General features: G+C 50.8%; 1 protein-coding gene and 1 long non-coding RNA gene across 3 annotated transcripts in view; one reads left to right on the plus strand and one right to left on the minus strand.

Moving 5' to 3' along the window:
* trpc5a (transient receptor potential cation channel, subfamily C, member 5a) overlaps positions 1-13,326 on the minus strand; it is a 35,181-nt gene that overhangs the window by 4,919 nt on the left and 16,936 nt on the right. For both annotated transcript variants that reach the window (XM_086105185.1, XM_086105186.1), the window contains 9 exons: positions 12,702-12,818; positions 12,557-12,619; positions 12,333-12,470; positions 11,094-11,300; positions 3,426-3,563; positions 3,146-3,344; positions 2,476-2,615; positions 1,213-1,413; positions 782-903 (listed from right to left, as the gene is read on the minus strand). In XM_086105185.1, the coding sequence (XP_085961311.1) occupies positions 782-903; positions 1,213-1,413; positions 2,476-2,615; positions 3,146-3,344; positions 3,426-3,563; positions 11,094-11,300; positions 12,333-12,470; positions 12,557-12,619; positions 12,702-12,818 (1,325 nt within the window). The remainder of the gene's footprint in view (positions 1-781; positions 904-1,212; positions 1,414-2,475; positions 2,616-3,145; positions 3,345-3,425; positions 3,564-11,093; positions 11,301-12,332; positions 12,471-12,556; positions 12,620-12,701; positions 12,819-13,326) is intronic.
* On the plus strand, positions 7,471-8,301 carry LOC147209358 (uncharacterized). The gene is made up of 3 exons (XR_015100303.1): positions 7,471-7,560; positions 7,643-7,744; positions 7,859-8,301. It is a non-coding gene; the product is annotated as an uncharacterized LOC147209358 (long non-coding RNA).

Consider the following 13,326-nt stretch of genomic DNA (forward strand, 5'->3'; position numbering starts at 1 on the left):
GTCGTTATTGCAAATTGAGAAAGAAGCCACATGATGATCAAGAGTCGGCGTTTCCTCCATTTCGCCATCCTCTCCATTTTGCCCCCGCCCCCTTTTTTACTTTATTGACCTCATCGGGTGCGAAATGCGAGCGCGTTTCCGGCGCCGGCAGGCGGCATCGTCATCTGTCAGTCACGGCGGAGGTGTTCCGGCGCCAGTTGTTTTCACGCCTCCTCGCGCGCTGCTCGCGCGGACGCGTCCGCAAACACTCCGACGCATTCGCGCGAGCGGGGCGCCGTGATGGACAGATGAGACGCGGGGGCGAGCGGCGCACCTGAGCGCAAGCCGGGAAGCGCAAAAATCCTCTGGCGACGGCGCATCAAACAAAAAGCGACGAGGGATCGCGGGAGTTGTTTTGGCCAAAATCGAGCCCGCCGCTACTTTCTACCTCCCTCGCAGCTACGCTCGCACGCGGAGCGAATAATGCGTGCATTGTAAACAAATAAATGCTGACGCGACCCCGGGGGGGCAAGGCCGGAGGCCCTCCGGCGCTGCGTTTGCCCGCCTGCGCGGCGACCGGCGCACTCGTTGAGATATCCGCGGCCGCACGATAGACGACCGCGGGAGATCCGACAAATGCCTGCGACACGAAAGCCGCGCGCGAAGACCCAAAAGCTGTTTTGCAAGTGCGTTCTTGACTTGATGACGGTGTCGGGCGAAGTCGCCCAATGGAAAGCGAACGCGAGCGGGGCTTTTTTTTTTTTTGTGGAGCGAAGACGCGAACGCGGGCGGCGCCGCTTACGTTGAGAAGGCGTTGTTCTGCCGTTCGCAGCGGATGCCCTTGCAGTTGTTGGGCTCCTCCGAGGCGGTGGTCTCGTAGTAGAAGTAGAGCTGGTTCAGGCCGTTGGCGAAGGCCAGCAGCACCTGCGCAAGCAAACGGCCACGCTTTTCAGACTGCGGCGTCAAGACGCAACGGACGATTTGTCGCCTTCCGGGGAGTGATTTTGGGACTCGAGGGTGCCCGGCAGTCAGTAACAAGAACGGCGGAGTGGGGAAGGAGCCCAACCGGAGCGTCGGGGTTAATGACTTGTGGTTGTAATGAAATCGGCCCGTAATGTCCTCTTGGCCGACGAAGCGAGGCGGGCGCGCTCCCATCGCCGTCCGAGGGGACCCGACATGGCGTCGCCGAACATTTATTTATCAAGGAGGAAAAAAAAAAAGCTCTCGGGTTACCAGGCAGTAGATGAAGAGGAACTTGAGGATGTCCAACAGCATCCTCCCCAGCGAGATCTGCAGGGGCCCGAGGTGCGAGTTGGCGGTGAAGAGCGAGATGAGTCGCAGCGAGCTGAAGATGTTGGCGATGGCGAAGAGAGCCTCGGCGATAAGCGTCGGGTGCCACATCTCCCACTCCTCCCGGGGCCGAGATGAGTTGTACTGGTGGGGAGCGGAAGAGGCCCAGCGGACTTGAAAAGCTCGCTCCGGGGTGACGCGCCACTCACTCATGCGGACGACGTGGCGCTCTAAAGACAGCGCCCTAAGCTGAAGGGAAGACGCATTTTCGGGGCGTCGGCAGAGCAGGCGAGCTGAGTGAGTGCGCGTGGCAAATTGCGCCGCGCGAAAACGAGCTGATCAGGAAAACAGAAAAAACTGTTTTGTGGTTTAGCCCCAACAAGCGAGGCCTACTTCGTTCCCGGTCTTTGTATGTTCTCGGCATTTTTTTTCTTCCCGAAAATGAACGCTGTCCTTCCAAAGAAACTTGAAATCAAGTTTTTTCCGATTCTCAAAATGGCCATTTGTCAAATGTTTCTTTCAGCCATGTCAGCCAACAGCGCAGTCTGTGAGAAGACAATTTTGGACACGTATGACCTGACGACCAACGAAATTCTTTTTGTGGTTTATCTGCACACGCGGTTAATAGAGCGAAAGGGTTCCCTGCCGCCTAAGAAGGGTGTTGTGCTCCTGAAAAATCTTCTTTTTCCGTCTCATCTGGACTGGGACCTTGTGGACATGGCGGCGCCTGGTTTTCAGTTCATTCTCTTCAAATTTAGAAACAAATCGGAGTTCACTCCACCAAAGCCTTTAATATCACCATCAAAGGGAGCCAAAAGGTGCAATAGGACGCACCAACTGCTGCTGCTTTGATAGAGCTGTGTAGGTGCCTTTGTGGATGGACATGTGATGTAGGTCTAACGGCTGTGTGTGCGCGTGTGTGTGTGTGTGTGTGTGTGTGTGTGTGTGTGTGTGCGTGTGTGTGTGTGTGTGTGGGAGGATGGCCCGGCACCATCAGTGGCTCACAGATGCTGCAGATGGCTCGGCGTCTGGTGATTGAGTGAGTGAGTGAGTGTGCGTGTGTGTTTCAACCACATATTTTGCTTTTAGACAAGTATGTATCAATACAAAGCATCTCAATAGCAAATCACATCGTTTGACGATGCCGTTGAGCGCCGAGGGACTGTGGAAACTGGCGCGCGCACACGCACACACAAATGGCGTTACCTTAACGTAGGCCACGATCTTTAGTGATATGGTGGCCAGGTAGAGGGAGTTCATGGCGAAGTCCATTAGGTTCCACCAGTCGTGGATGTACTCTGTGAACCCCCCATCCCACATCTCCTTTATCTCTGCCCAGATGAATCCTGCGGGACACACACACACACACACACACACACACACACTGCTGGTAAATTTCTGACATCCATTTTCTGACCCGTATGTCATGTTTGAGCTGGCTAGACCACGGGCTGCTCTCCAGCCAAGCGCAGGGCGAGTATGGATCAGGTGCTAATCCTGTTCCTGGAGGGCCACTGTCCTCCCCCCGTTTTCCGCCTCTCCGGGCTGCAGCGCCACCTGAACCAAATGATCGGATGATCAGCAAGGTGTGCAGAAGCTGGCTAACGAGGCCGCTCATTTTAAGCGGCGGGAGATGGAAAACGGGCAGGGCGGTGGTTGGTCCTCCAGGAACAGGATCGAAGACCACTGCGCTAAACTCGTGACAGCTTGGAGGTCATCCGTGAAAAGTCTGCTTGTTGACTTCCCACTCTGTTCCCACAACGGAACCGTTCCGAGTATTTTTTTTAACGCGAGAGACGCGGTCCCGTGGTTTTCTCTGCCGGGGGGGGGGGGGGTGTCATCGCGAGCAAGCAAAGCTTTGGAAGCGCACGCGTACCCAGCACCCACGGCAGAATCATCCACTCCACGATGGTGGGCGGCGGCCCCTGCATGTGCAGGTTGGTGCGGGCGATGTGCTGCGAGGCCAGCAGGAGCAGGAAGAGGAAGGTCAGGTAGGACGCCGTGTGACAGATGAACTTGATGAAGGGCTTCTTGATGAAGCGTCCCAGCGCGCCTTTGGGAGCCAACAGGTAGATCTGTGCCGTGGAGAAAACAGATTTGGCGCGGCGCTCGCACCCCCCGCCCCCGGGGGGGGGGACAACTTGGCTGCAGCCTACCAGTGAGAAGACGGGGAACAGGAGCCCGATGATGAAGCAGGTGACCAGCTTGACCACCCAGTGGCGCCGCCTCCAGCCCGGGAAGCCGTCGTACCACAGCGTCGCCAACAGTTGCTGGCAGTTGGGCTGCGCCACAAACTGCGGGGGGACACGCGCCGGGATGCAAGTCAGCGCTTCTGTTCATGCTCGGAGCACATTTTCAGACAGCGACTGGGATCATTTCATGATCGCCCCCCCCCCGTTCGTCTTCATCCCTCCCCGCATTTGAAGAGTTCAAAAGCGGACATCTGTAACCGGTCCCACATCCGTCCAACACCTGAGCTCAAAAGTTACATGAGGCTGAGATGTTTAAAAAGAATTAATCAAAGCACTTGCATTTCAAAATGGAACAAATCATTGACGAGAGATTTGTGACACATAGAAATAGCAAACAGTTATTAAAAGCATAATTCATTCTCAATGCAGTCCATATAAATATGGTCCCACATTGTCCACTCGTAAATAAGGAACAGATTATTTCAGACAACGCAAATGTTTTTTTTTTTGTTTCCTGACCTCTGAAACCCGCGAAAGAGCCTCATTTCAGGGGCTGGCAAACCACGCCCAGATTTGTATTTCCCGAACGGAACGGTCCGCGTGTGGTGAAGGAGTATGTGTGTGCCCACGTGTGCCCATGTATGCTTCAATCTAGACGAGAACAACCTCGCTCGCACTACTGAAAACTGTAAAGGAACGGGGAGGGGTCCTGTTTGTTGATTCAATCGGATAGAAATGAAGGAATGAGTGTACAAATGTCGACCGGCCAGTGGTTGGTTCAATCCCAGTACACAGTGTGGAGTTTGCATGTTCTCCCCGGGCCTGTGTGGGTTTTCTCCGGGTATTCCGGTTTTCTCCCCACATTCCAAAAACATGCATGGCAGGCTGATGGAATACTCCAAATTGTCCCCCGGTGTGAGTGCGGATGGTTGTTCTTCTGTGTGCCCTGCGATTGGTTGGCAAACGGTTCAGGGTGTCCCCTCCAGCAACCCCCCTCGCGACCCTTGTGAGGATAAAAGCGGATCTGAAAATGAATAAATGAATGTCGACCGGTTTGACTGCGACAACTTCAACGAAGGCTTGGTGGCGGAACGTCGGGACGCGATGCCCAAAATCTCCCCGGACGAGTGATGAGAATCTCTCTCGGACTTTCACGCAGCTATTTTACACTCTCTTTCAACGGGATGATGATAACTTCACACAATGCGTCTGGCACTTGGCGGTTTTAGAAACTAAGCCTTTTTTCGGAAATGATTATTTTTACGCGGTCGTTTGATTTTGCATGTGTAGGAAAGCACGGCTCCATTTTTGTCCACGCGGCGCTTGACGGCTCTCGCGCTTCCGTAGCTTTCCTTGCCGTTGTGTCTCAAGTCGCGTCGACTCGCCCCCGTCGGTTTCTGCCCCGGTTTGGTTTCCTGTTGCTATGGCGACCGTATGCTAATGAGGGCGTCGGCCTCTCGCCTCGTGCTCTTTTCTCAGTTTTTTTTCCCCACCTCGCTCGGTGTTCGGCGACGTCCGAGTTGGAAACAAAGTTGCGTCCGGGCCTGCTCTCAGACGATATCGAGGCCATGCAGATGACCCCGTGAATTGGCTTCGGCGCGTAGACGAAGCAAACATGAAATCCGAGCCGCTGGCAGCCAACTTTCCGGTGACATTAAAAGAAAGAATTAAATGAATAAACGCAACTCCCGAGCGCACACGAGGATGATTCAGAGAATGAGAGCGTTGCCAGTCCAGGCGCATGAAACGCCTCTCGCCGTGAACATTCCCGGCAGCCAGTTCGCTGACGACAGAGACAAAGCCGAGTGGATTAATTTGTCTTTCTTTGAATAAATGTAATTAATAAAAGCACCCGGCCGTCATGCCGCGACTCCGGGGAGCCGTCTCGGACGAGGAAACGAGCTGAGCGGAAAGCCTCCTTCTCCGCTGAGGGGCCCAAACTCCCTTTTCGTCAACTCTTAATGGAAAGTTCTGATGACTGGTGTTAACCCGCCGAGCAGCACCCGGACAAACTCGTAATCTGACATTTCTCCGTTACTCGCTGAGCCGGCATGTTTGCCCAGTTAGCTGATTACAAGAAAACGCGAGATTGATTCTGCACGACGAAGAAATGCCACGCAGCCTCCGCGGTGCGAAGGCAGACATTTATTTCACAGCTTTCGATTTCCAGCAGCCTTTTCCGCGAACGGAGTTGTTTCACCTCCAAACCCGTAACAATAAAACATCTCTTGCGTTTTGTAGGAAGTCAGAAAACGACTTTGCGACGGCTCTTTGAAGGCAAACCGTGCAACAACACAAGTAGACGCGGACAATGTAAGAATACTCCCAGGCGTATCTTCTTTATCCTCTGTGAGAAACGTATCGCATCTTACTGAGTCATGTGCTTGTGAGTAGGGCGATGTTGTCTGTCTGCATCTGTCGTGGCCCAATTATTTAAGAAGGTAAATAGAAGAAGTAACTTCAGAATAAATCATTTCAAGATGAACAAAAATTAAATAAATAAATCAAATCTGTTGAAAACGGTTGTTGGGCCCGATTATAAATAACGGCGCGAGCCCACCGTTGGAGGAACCAGAATGACTTTGCAGCTAATTTGATTGCTGAGCCATTTGTCCTCTCCAGCGAGCAATATGCTAACTGAGGCTACGCTACAGGGCGCTGCTGAACACAATCGGGCCAGATGTGATCTTGCAATTTTGCAATGTGCAAAGCCAAGGCTATGCTAACACCGACTCAAGCTGGCGACTTCCATGCAAATGTGAACGGAGCGTTTTGCGCCGCCGATCATTCGCTGGGCGTCGTCACCGCGCGAGCGCCGGATGTAAAGACCGCATCGTACGCGCTCAGACTTCCCTTCAAGATGTTGTTTGATGACTTGGAACGCGAGCACGCGAGCGCTTACGCCGCACAGACGGTTGTGACTGACACAGGCACACGCTCGCAGCGCGTTAATATTTAAGCAGGTGCCGATCAAAGGCTTAACGACCAAAATGAATTATATTGAATGATTTAGAGACGCGCACACACATGAAAGTTGGAATGTAGGTTAAATGGAGGTTAAAGGCAGCGCTCGTGTGGTGATTTTTACTTTCTCTTGTGTGTGTGCGTGCGTGATGTTGATCACGCCGCCGCCGCGTTCATCCACCTAGCACGTTAAATTATTGAAGGTTAAAGGCACGGCCCGTACAACCGGAGCATGAATAATGCAGAGTCCGCATTGTGCACGGAGTGAGCGCGAGCCAGTTTGTCAGTGTTTGTCCCATCGTCACTTGCCGAAAGTTGTTGACCACTTGCTGCGATTTTGATATGCGGAGGCCCAACGCAACACATCTCATTATTTGGCCCCATGTCATTTTCAACTTCTGCACGGCACTCTACCAGAAACAGAAGTTCCTCCAAAAAAACAAACAAAAAAAAAATGGATAAAGAAGTCACGTGCCAGGACAAGAATGAGAACGGCAGCGTCAGACTATTTTATGGCTTTTGTTGCTTTTGTAACCAAGCGCATCTGATTCATGAAAGGTGGGGGTTTGCTGTTTGCTCTCTGCGCAACACGGCAGAGAGCAAAAAGTTGTCCAAATGAGCTAAAAAGTGCTGTGAAGTGTTTGAACAAACGCGGACACATCACGGAACGTTTGAATGGCACATCCCGTCCGTCCCCGATGCCCTCTCCACTTGCATGAAAGCTACATTCGAGTTGACGCCCGCGAGGTAGTGATGGGAATATTTGGCCAGCTAATGGCTGTCCTGGCAACAAGAATATTTGGCCAGATTACGCTGTGCTTGTGTAACCCGGATTATGGCATGAGGCAATGGGGAGTGGACATAACCAAAATCTATATTGACTAAAAGAGTAGCGTCGTGAAAATTTGCTTAATTAAACAGAACTGAATATTGCCGTGGCCCGAACGAATCAGGGCACAGAATACTAGTGGGGTGTCAGCGAATGAGAGGTGCCGTTTTTCACCTTCGTGACGTCACGAACGTGCGGCGCAACCTATCTCGTTCTCTTTTTCTGACGGGACCTGAACGCGAACGGACGTATTCTTCGGCTGTTGTAAATAAGTGTTTCGGAAGAAAGAGAGAGTCATTCTACGCAGTGAGTGTGCTCAGAGGCTTGAACATGTTATGCGCATTTCGTTTAAAATCACTTGTTGCTAAAATGTAGTCACCTTCCTTAGACCTCGAGCACTGTACCTGGCTAACGTAGCCGTTAGCTTTCCGTACCGCCGGGATTTCGCCGACCGTATAACGTCGTCGGAGTCTCGTTCAACATTCTTCTGGTGAGTGTACATTAATGTCAATAATAACGTCTCACAGTACTTGGAATTAAGTACTTAATATTAATTACTGTAGTTATTTTATTGCCGGCGCTCGTGTGCTCTCGGCCCTATTAGGCCGGGTCTTTTGTGGAGTTCTAATTGAGGACAGCGCTGGGATTAGCGTGCCTTCAGTGGAGTGGATTCATTACGGTGCCCTGACTTCCAAAAGTGCTGGAAAAGGGGGTACAGTGGTGGTGGCGAGCCAACCAAAGAACATACAGTATATTACATTTGATAAACTATATTTTATTTGTGTTGGTGATGTTTAGAAGAATTTATTTTGTACGACAGGAGTTGACAAGAACATTTTGTGTTTAGTTATTTCATTCAGATTGAAAGAAAAAAAAGAAACTCACACCGGTGCTGAAAAAGGTGATCACAAATTATTTTGCTTGAAGGAAAGGTCAACTAAGAGGTTGAGACTAAATTGGATTTATTTACCTTTTTTTTCACTGTGTTTATCGTGATAATAATTTTGTTGTCACGTGTTTATGTTTGATATAAAAGTTTTTACAACTGTTGTCTTGTTTCTTTGCCCATGCCACCCCCTCAATGGTGACATCATTGGCTCCAGTGAATCGAACCTAGTGTCCCCTTACTGGTCCAAGTAGAAACCCGTTGTCTGCCCCAAAGTGTTTCATCATCTCTAGCAATTATAAAACAGACGTAGCCCTTGTTACACTTGCAGCGGGAATATTTGGCCAGTGAACGCCTCCGCTGTTGGCCGCATAACACCGTGCTGGCAACAAGCAAAAGGGAGTTTTCAAACTTGCGCGCTGGACCTGAGACATGAACTACGGTTGTTTGGTGCTAGCTAGGATGCGAGGAAGTCGCGAACGAAGATGTATTTAAAATGGAACCAAAGAGAAAAAAATATATAACATCCTTGGCACTGCCTTTGCTCGGAGTACGGGTGGATTTTTATGGAGGTTCAAGTTATTTTAAAGTAAAAAAGGTTCACCTGTCCATGTGTTGATACGCTTCGTCAACGTGCCGGTGCGTCTCAACTCAACTCGCCTGTATTTATAGAGTACTTTAAAACGACGACCGCTGTATACAAAGTACTGCACATGGAGCAAATATATACATACAACAATAAATAATAATTCATCACAAAGACAGTAGGAAGCACAAAAACAGTCAAACTAAAAATCAAGTCTGAGTCACGCTGAGTCAAAAGCCCAAGAATAGAAATGAGACGAGTTTAAAAGACGGGCAGCGAGGGGGCTTGTCGAAACGCTCATTCCAAAGAGAGGGACCAGCAACGGAAAAGACTCGATCCCCACTGAGCCTCCGCTTAGTTCTTGGTACCTCTAATAATGTCTCGTGAGTAGGGGCGGAGGAGCTCAGAGAGGTAAGGTGGAGCGAGGCCATTTCAAGATTTGAAAACGGGTAGTAGGATCTTAAAAAGAACTCAAAAATGTATCGGGAACCAGTAAAGGGAGGCCAGAGTAGGAGTGATGTGCTCCCTCTTACGAGTAGCAGTCAAGAGGCCTGCAGCAGCATTTTGGACCAACTGGAGACGCTTCATGGAGGATTGGCTGACTCCAAAGTAAAGTGCGTTACAATCATCCAGGTGTGATGAAGGCACTCTGATACGTTTGAACGAGCTACGTCGATGTGGCTTTGTAAAAAAAAAAAAAGAATCAAAATAAAGCGCGATACACTTGCACCCACATTCAGCAATTTGACCGAATCGGATTTGTATTTGTCGGACTGTCGCATTGGATACTCAAAAGCATTACGTATTTATGTCGGAATAATAAAAACGTCTTTGTACATGAGTTGTTTGATTGCGAGGCACTTGGACATCTGCTGCAAAGTGGACATCAATAGGCCGGACCCGCGGGCAAAAGGAGCGCAATAAACATTTCAGAGGGGGGGAGGCTGAAATGTTGTGCGGCAGACTGTGAAACGGCGAGCTAAAACTCAGCTGCCACAGAACGGGGACCCATCTTTTTCTCTTTAATGCCGAATGTTTCATTCAAAGTGCAATAAAACACATGTAAAATGCCTTTGGCAGCCATCTTGTTGGCCGCTACGACTCGCGAGCACATGTACTGTACATAATGACGCGTGCGGTCCTCCTGCATGAAAAGCCGATTTGAAACGTCCCCCGCATGGTTTCAGAGAGCGTATCCAACGGCAAACACAAAAGAAAACGCGCTAGCATAGCCTGCGCGGACAATCACAGCGTTGCAAGGTGGCAGCACTTAGCGCGACCTCCGTCACACGCTCACATCGAAAGAAATAACGGATCCCCAAACAGAGAGGCGTTCAAATAAAAGCGGGCGGCGGCAGGTAAGAGGATGAAAGTGACACGCGCAGGCGGGGGGGGGGGTTCGGTGACGAGGCGGTGATATAATATTCCATCTTGACGAGCCGGCATGCGCACAAAGCTCAAATTAGCCCTTCGCGACAGGGTATAACCAAGTACGAGCGGCGCTAACGAGGCGCGTGTTTACCAACATCTGCCGTCGTCGTGGCGACGGCACGAGACGTCCCGCCCGCATCCTCTCCCGCCGCGCGTCTGCCTCCGTCTCAACCTCCGCCCCTCTCGCGGCAAACGCTCCGGCGACACGCCGCGCCGATGAAATCTTTTTCGGTGCCGGCGCTCGAGGCCGTCGTCGTCGCCTCGTTTATCCGAGACGACGTTCGCTCGCGCCGATTTCTCGGGTGACAAATTGGGCCGAGCGGAGCCCTCTCGTCTGCGCCGTACAAATGTTTATTTTTCGACTAATGAGCGACTTCCTTTGCCGTCACTTGAGAGCGTCAGCGCGCTCTCGACTGGCTGCTCGAGCGTCGCCCACCAGCCGCATCCCTCCGCTGCCGTCGCGTCTTTCTGCTTTCATCTGTCTGGCAGTACCCGTCTGCCGAAGGAAGCTGCAGGCTCCGGCGGCAGCGGCGAGAAACAGGCTGACAGACGAAAACACGCCTTGGGCGCCTTCTCTTCACGCCATTAAATCTTCACTCTCGCTCGCTTGATCCCCCCCCACCCGAGCTCTCCGTTTTTCGCTTCCTCTTTCTGTCCCATTAAACCTCTTTTTCTTTGTATGGATGCACACTGGCTGCAGCTTGTTATCTTACTCGCTTCCTCGGCATCCCGGCTCTCTCTTTTCATTTCTTCTCGCTACACTCGCAGAAAAGGACGTTCTCGTCTGAGGTTTTAAGGCTTGTGCCCGTTGCGCTTCGAGTGTCTCGCTAGATCGGTGATTTCCAAAAGCACGTTGCCGTGAGAGATGGGCAGGTGTGCCGTGGGAAAAGCGAGCCAACGTGACTTCCGTGGCCCGTCAATTTTTTTTGGGCGTACCTCTTTTTGGTGGTATTTGATGGCCAGTTTGAGCTTGGCCAGGTCATGGCACTGTCGGGGGTCGAGCTCCTCGCTCTGATCGTTGTCACGGTGGTTCAGGATGGTCTCCAGCTCTCTGGAACTCCTGGCCTGGTCCAGAAGATCTTTGGCGAAACGTTTGCACTGCTGCGACAACTCCTCGTACTCCTGGCGGAACTCGTTCTCCACCTGCAGAGAGGAAGCGGCAAATTCTGTGTTCCCCAGATGTACTTTGGATTCAATCTGGGCCCGTTTTGTGGTATGAATGGCAACAGCTGGCGATGGGTTCATTGCGCCCGCCGTTGAATGGAAGAGAACTGAATTGTTCGGACTGGTGTCGGCGGCAGAGAGATTTGTAGGAAAGAAATAATTTTCTGATCACTTGAGTGAAACTGGTTAATTTGCCCCAACGTCGCTGATGATTCCTCACGGAACACTAAAGTGCTCTGGCAGAGTGGTCAAAGTCATCAGTGCTCTTCACGTCCTTTGAGGGGTCCTCAGAAAACACGGTCGGCCTCGGAGTGCCGATAGTAACCCAGTTCGAGAGCCAACATATTTTTTTTTCCCCCCCTTCAAAAACATTTCCGTTACGTTTGTTACATTTTGAGTCCACAAAGTACCTACGACGATTTACAATGGTGCTTCAAACGTACGCTTCCGCTCGTATTAGAAAGTTGTATCATAAGTTCGGTTATTTCATTTCAAAGTATGTCATGTTCAAAAAAAAAAACCTTTTGTGACTTTTACGTCTCGAGTGTGGTGTCCAGTTGATTTGGCAACAACCGTACAATCAAATCTATGAATATCCACAAATATAACGACTGTACATGACGGCCATTGTTTCCGTCTGTTCGCCATTTTGGTCATTTTCTCCATATAATTGGTCATTTGTACCAGTTTTTCAACTACCGGTAAGTAGCTTGGATAGTCAAGCTGTTCTGGAGAAAAAATAATATCTCAATAATTTGATACTTGAGCGCTCAGTGTTTGGTGCCCATGTAACAACCAGACCAACATGTAGCGACAGAGTCCACCGTGACATTCAACAAACTCCTGTCAACAAAGGGCGGAGTGATCAATCTTTATGTAATCATAGCACAGTGCAGAAAGGTTTCATCTTTTACTTTTGAACCCGTTTTGCACGAGTTCATTATGTTCTGAGAAAGAATTCTCTGATCCCATTGAGGGGATCTCCCCTACAGAAGATAAAACAAAGCTGACCTTGCTGAGCTCTTTGAGTTCCCAGCCAAGTCTGAAGGCGGTCAGAATCGGATCCTCGCTGGACAGCGCGATGAGTGACGGCGAGGCCAAAGCCTTGTAGATGTTGAGTCGAGAGCGCGAGTGCCGGAGGCTGTCCACCTGCGTACAGGAAGGGGACCTTGAGGGGCACGGCTTTCGCTCTGTAAATTGGGATCGAGAATCCGCCGCTTGCGACGTCCACCTACCTCTGAACTGGAGACACACTCCACACAGTCGCAACGGATCTGATGCGGTCTGGGAATGGTGACCTACGAGAGTTCGAGAGGAAACGACGCCCCGTCGGTCAAAGGCGGCCACCCGCTTTGCCGAGGGCGCTCGGGCCGCCGTTACCTTCCTCTGCACCAGCAGCTTGATGATTTCGTAGTTGTTGGTGTGAGCAGCCAGCATGATGGGCGTGATATCGGGAGTGAACTCTGAAAATTGGCTGTCCATCATCAGCGAGGGCACCTGCGGAGGGTTAGTACAGGAGTCGGCAACCCAAAATCTTGAAAGAGCCATACTGGACCAAAAAAAAAGATGTCTGGAGCCGCAAGAAAACAAAAGCCTTTTTTAGTCCGTATAATGAAGGCAACACTTGCTGTATGTAGCTAGCTTAGCCATGTTAGCCTACTTTCAAAATGACTAAGTTGGCTACAAATACACAATGAGCCTTCGTGATTCCGTTTTTTTTTTCTCCCTGCAATGCATCTGTAGAGCAGCAGTGTCCAACCTTTTTTTGACCAAAGATCTACTTTTCGATCAAGCAACCCCCCGCAATCGACACTTTATTGCCGCACACGGCTCGCATACGCACACACTTACACACGAATGCCACCATGAGCGATAGATGAACGAGGCACGGGACGCACTTTTGCAGCGTGTTAACCATCGTAGCTCACGTGTACCGTTTAAAAATGCTTCTCTGGGCCCTAGAAACGTGTGACGCAGGCCATGACGCAAATCGTCGTTGACAGAA

This window comes from Hippocampus guttulatus, chromosome 2, assembly GCF_054856545.1.
Source record: "Hippocampus guttulatus isolate MCC_2025c chromosome 2, RoL_Hgut_1.0, whole genome shotgun sequence".
Taxonomy (NCBI): Eukaryota; Metazoa; Chordata; class Actinopteri; order Syngnathiformes; family Syngnathidae; genus Hippocampus; species Hippocampus guttulatus.